General features: G+C 35.9%; 1 protein-coding gene across 1 annotated transcript in view; it reads right to left on the bottom strand.

Annotated features, from left to right (window-relative positions):
- The window catches only part of LOC107038038 (aquaporin AQPAe.a), a 52,362-nt gene extending 46,867 nt beyond the window's left edge, over positions 1-5,495 (bottom strand). Inside the window, exons 1-2 of the mRNA XM_015256904.1 lie at positions 5,421-5,495; positions 4,283-4,403 (exon numbers count right to left, since the gene is read on the bottom strand). Coding sequence (XP_015112390.1) covers positions 4,283-4,370 — 88 coding nt within the window. The 5' untranslated portion in view covers positions 4,371-4,403; positions 5,421-5,495. The remainder of the gene's footprint in view (positions 1-4,282; positions 4,404-5,420) is intronic.
- Between the last annotated feature and the right edge of the window lie 341 nt (positions 5,496-5,836).

Raw genomic sequence — 5,836 nt, 5'->3', positions numbered from 1 at the left:
TCTCTAAAGATGATGTCTGTTTTCAATTGAAAAGCAGAGTTGAGACAACATTGTCCAGTCGGGTCTAGGAGTCTCCACTGGTTAAAAGCCATCTTTAGAGGCATCAGCACACCATTTCTCAATCCGCTCTTTCATTTGAGCCCAAAAAAACATTCATATCTTGTCTGACATCTCTGTTATAAACTCTGGTTTTCCATTAGAAATTTAGTAGAATCAGCCAAAAATTAACAAATTTTTTTATAGAAATTCCCTTGAAATGCAATCGAATGTGCGTAATTAAAACCCTTTGGATACGAATCGAACGAGTGCCGGTTCCTGTTGACTTGACTCGCAACTTTCCATCGAATTCTCTCGATCGGTAATGCCACAATCGATCGATAATCTACCACAAATTCCCAGAAACAAAAAAAACTACTGAGGAACATTCCCACGATATAATTGCGAGTGCAAACTTCTAAGCAACTGTGGATTCCAAGTGCCAATTAGAGGGAAATGGGGAGGGATGCGGTGGATGGAAACAATGAGCAGAGGCAGTCGATAATGTCGTTACGTCAGGCGTATTTTCCTGTTGTACCTGGTAAAAGGGTAATTGCGAGGAGTTTAAAGCTTGTTGACGCTTGTTGTTTCCGCTTCTTATTGCTTGCTATTATTTTTGAATTGGTGGGATGATTCATTGTTTTCGCTACGCATTGGGAAAATGCTGGATGTGTTACATTGTCTAATGGGAGTAATTAAAAGTCTGAGAGTCTCAAGAAGTTTTTATAGAAGAAAAAACCATATTTAATTATGAGAATCCTCAAGATTAAATATTAGATCGATCAAATGATCGTAACATCGACGATTTCATTTAGTTTTGGGGGGTTGTCAAATCTCAAAATAAAGAAAAAGTAACAGCGTTTTCATTCCCATAGGATTAGATAAGTTTTTTGTTACCATTTGAAGAAATATTTTATTGTCAATCGGATTTTTGCGGGGAATTAACTGTTGGGTGGTTGAGCAGATCAATTTGACAAAACCCCGCTGATCGAGCCATAGACGATTGTACGAAAAAAGGCTCTTGAAAAAATTTTGTAATATTTTGAAGAATTTTTTGACCACACTTTTATGATAAATTACTAATCGCTTACGCCAATCTCCTCAATTGAAAATTGTACTGTCCATCAACTGTCGCTTTGGCAGAGGCGCAAAAAAGAAAGAGCGATTTTCCTGTTTTCAATTGCCGAGAAAAATGACCGCTGATCGCCAGTACAAGTATCAATGGAGGAGATTGGCGCACTGATAGAATGATTCATTTATTCCAAACGAAATTCGTTAACTATTAACGAATGGTAGAGTTGAATATGACCAAATGAATATTCGTTAATAGTTAACGAATGGTTCACTTGAATGGCGAAAGTCAAGTAAAACAAGGCTCCTCAAATGTACATTCGTTAACTATTAACGAATGAACATTTGGTGGAACCGAATAGACCCTAACCTCCAACCAAAATCCATTCGTTAACAATAACTAATCCGTTCTATCAGTGCGTAAGTGATTAGTAATTCATCGTAAAAAAGCCTTTTCTCGTACAATCGTCTTGTTGCAGTGAGCCAAAGGATTTATCCCTAATCTGGTCACAAAACGTGACCAAAGTGGACACGTCCGCGGGGATTCCCCGCCGAGTTTTTTGGGCTTTAGCGTTGCCGATTTCACTCTACACTGCTCGGGCGTGTTTAGCGAGTTTTCGGCAACGTCGCGTCATGGGCTATTTCATTGTACATGAGAAAAAATCATTCATCCGTCCGAAATAATGTGTTTTCTTTAGGAATTTTGGGAAATATGTTGTTCTAAAAACTAGGGGAAGGTAAGGGAAAACGGACCACTGACAAAAAATTGATAATTTTTGTATTTGCTCCCGAATGGAAGCTTTGTAATCATATGTTTTTTCGATTTCTTAATTTTGGGTGAAAATGCCTAGAAATGTGACGACACTTCTTGTCTATGAAACCCCTTCGACAGTTACGATCCAAGAAACTCACTTGTAATTCAATACATCATTGTTCCTAATTTGAAGGAAAGAAAAAAAAACAACAATTAGCAATTTTCTGTCAGTGGTCCGTTTTGCCCTGCGGTCCGTTTTGCCATACCCTCCCCTACTATGATTTTTTAGTCACTTCAATTGATGAAGTCAAATTTTTTTCAATTTTTCCGGTTCGCCAGTCCACTGTAATTAAAGAAAAAAGACGTGCGGCGGGTTTCCCTCGCAGAGTGACCAATCTAGAGTTTTTATTTCTTTTATTAATTCAATATTAATTAAAAATGCTCCTTCAAAATATTCAGAATTTTTTTCACTTTTTTTCAATCTAAATTTCACATGTGCGGGTGTCCCTGAGTGACGGGGAGAATTGAAATTTCGAGATAAAAATCGAACAAAAAAATTCATTTCGATAACGACCGAAAGATAATGGGGCCGGGCCTTAATTGAAAAAAAGAATATCGAATCTGACAGGATTGAGGACACAATGAGAGGGCATCAGCAATCGCGGTTCACCGGGGCTCGTTCAAATAAACCATTTCTCGTGAATGTTCAAAAATTAAGTTTTTTTTTTTCAAAATACCATTTGAACGAGCCTGACCCAGCCGTCAATTTTTTTAAAGCTTTCTCACGCAATGATTGGCAAATTTGATAATTGAAAATTCCTACACTTATCGTGTGGTCTCAATCCTGCAATTATATCTCCCTCGTCGTAATATACATTCATCACTGCTCGATATATTCGAAATTATTGGGCAGAGGAACCTGTCAAATTACCGACTCAGCGCCCAATAATTGACCACCAATTTCAAACCCATTTGAAAATTGCGCAACGTCTCAATTTTCAGGTGAAAAAATGACACAGTTTATCCCGACCTTGCAATTAATACGTTACATAATTACTCAGTCGATGGCTGAATTATTCCAGTCATGTCCCATTAAGAAGTTTCCAGGTTTTCCAAGGATTTAGATAAGATTCCTATCCACGGCAATATCAAGATCCGTTTATAACTGAACGAAACAAGTACGCGACAACACGTATGCGACTGCAGATGTGTTACCAAGTCGTATGTAAGTCTCTTTTTTTGCCATTAATAAATTGATGGTAACCTTCCGAATGATTTGGGCAGGATATTTTTTTTAGTAGAAACTTGTACCAAATTTCGAGTTAATGTCTTGTTTTTTTTCAAGAGTTAAAACTCCTGCAGGCATTTTGAATGAACGAATGCAAATATTACGAATCGAGTCTCCATAATTTCCCGATTTTTTAATGAAAAAATTTCAGCTAATTATTTAATAAGTGGTATATGCTAGACTCCAACTTAGGGCATAAATCAGAACGAATTATTCGACTTGGGCAACTCCTTGGAAAACCTGGAAATCTCCGAAACTAGACATAACTAGAATCATTCCGTCAGGACACGTAGGAATAAATTTAATAGAAAATCTAACGAATTCGCTAGAAAATTCTATTGGAATTCTATGGGGTTTCTATAGAATTTCCATTCTATTGGAATTCTATTGAAAAATTCTATTTGTTTTTTGCGCTGATTCTATTGGATATTCGATAAGAAAAAGTCAATAGATTTCGAATTTCTGTTAATAGACTCTAAACGCAAGGCCTAAACCAGAACCAAATATTCGACTTGGACAACTCCTTGGAAAACCTGGAAACCTAAACTAGACATAACTAGATTCATTCCGTCAGGACACGTATGAAAAAATTCAATAGAAAATCTAACGAATTCTAGAAAATTCTATTGGAATTCTATGGGGTTTTTATAGAATTTCCATTCTATTGGAATTCTATTGAAAAATTCTATTTGTTTTTTGCGCTGATTGTATTGGATATTCGATAAGAAAATGTCAATAAATTTCGAATTTCTGTTAAAATGTTTGTCTTGAGATTTTTTCTCAGAATTCTTGGGCATCAATTTTCTAGTTTTCTCCACTCGAATTTTACAATGCAAAACGAAACAAAATCCAGCGGAAAAAACTTGAAAAATTTTGTGCCCAATTATTCTAATAGAAAAAATTTAAGGGAAAAATTCAAACAGAAATTCGAAATCTATTGACTTTTTCTTGTTGAATATCCAATAGAATTAGCACAAAAAACAAATAGAATTTTTGAATAGAATTCCAATAGGAATCCTATAGAATTTCGTAGCAAATTCGCTAGGTTTTCTATTTAATTTTTTCATGCGTGGACTTTTCACCTCAAAATATTCGACTGAGGATTCTGTAGAATTGAGGAGAGAAACACTCACGTAGCCTCGACTGCGGCTCCTCCAACTCCTCACTGATTGCATCCCGAAGGTCCGGATCATGCACCGGATACACTGTCGCCACGTTCATGGCATTGGGAGCGGCGGACGCCGGTGCAGTCCGCTGTAAGCCACGAAAAATTCACAATCATTGGACGAATTCGTCTCTTTGAGTAAAAAAAATTGACTGATTGAGTTGGGATCAACCTCGTTGGTTAAGTCCTCGAATATTCTCATCTTCTTTAAACTCTTCATCACGCATGTACTGCAACATCTACTCCATTCCACTCAAAATCATTACAACACAGCTTGAAGTAATGAGCGAATCGAATTCACGGTCTTTTCTCAACAGTCATTTTTTTCCTTGTCATTTCCGTCTCGATTTGAAAATGACTTCGTTAATCACTTGGGAGATCATTCGACGTCTAATTAAAAATCTAATCGCAGGAAAAAATCTGATTTTTGCTTCAAATTCAGTCAGTGATGAATTCACAAACGACGAAATCGTATTAAAAAATTGTAATTTTAATTGAAAAAAAAACGTATTTGAAGTTTTTTTCTTTATTTTTTAAATGTCTCATTTATTTTTTCATTCATTTCAAAAATTTGTAAAGTAAATAGGAAGATGATTTTTCAAAAGTCTTGGATTTTTGTCGAATTATAAAGGTCAATGGACATATTTAAAAAAAAATTTTTAATAAGAATGAGAATGATAGAAGAAACAGAATAAAAATAATCGAATTGAGTTGGGGAAAGTGCGGAAAAATCTAGAGACAATATTACCACGAAGGCAACTCGATTTAAAAATAACTTTTAATCACTTGGGAAATTATTCGACGCCTAATAAAAAATCTAATTTTATGGGAAAACTTGATTTTGCTTAAAATGCAATCAGTGATGAATTTACAAACAACGAAATTGTATTAAAAATTATAATTTCAACGTCTCTCATTTTTTCATTCTTTTAAAAAATGTATGAAGTAAATATGAAAATAATTTTTCAAAAATCTTGGATTTTTGTCAAATTATAAGGGTCAATGGACATATTTTACAAGAAGATTTTAATAAGAATGAGAATGATAGAATAAACAGAATAAAAATAATCGAATTGAGTTGGGGAAAAATTTAGAGGCAATATTACCACGAAGGCGACGCGTTTCGGGTCAGCCAGGCGCGAATGAAAAACAGCGAAGTCGCGCCAAAGTTGCAGATAGGAGTTGCGTTTACCTACTGGAGACGTTGATAAAGGCGAAGGCATCCCCCTGGACGGTCGGTGGCCGCGTTCGCCTCCTGGCGCACCTTTTTACACGGATAAACCGTCATTCGGATATGCTGGGGCTATACTGTCTGCTCCACTTCACGGCCTATTAACATAACGATCATTTTTTAAACGAGGAAAATACCGCTTTCTGGTAGGTCAAGACGCCGTGCATAAATCATGGGACGTGAATTCCGGAATGAATTAGGAATTCGCATTTGAATTATATTTTTTCGTGATACTAGGAGATTCCATTCTCGTACAAAATCCTCCAGACAAAATTTTCTGTAAATATCTTT

This window comes from Diachasma alloeum, unplaced genomic scaffold (genome assembly GCF_001412515.2).
Source record: "Diachasma alloeum isolate Michigan unplaced genomic scaffold, Dall2.0 Dall_scaffold_00277, whole genome shotgun sequence".
In the NCBI taxonomy this organism is placed as follows: Eukaryota; Metazoa; Arthropoda; class Insecta; order Hymenoptera; family Braconidae; genus Diachasma; species Diachasma alloeum.
This window is presented reverse-complemented; position numbering and strand designations above follow the sequence as displayed.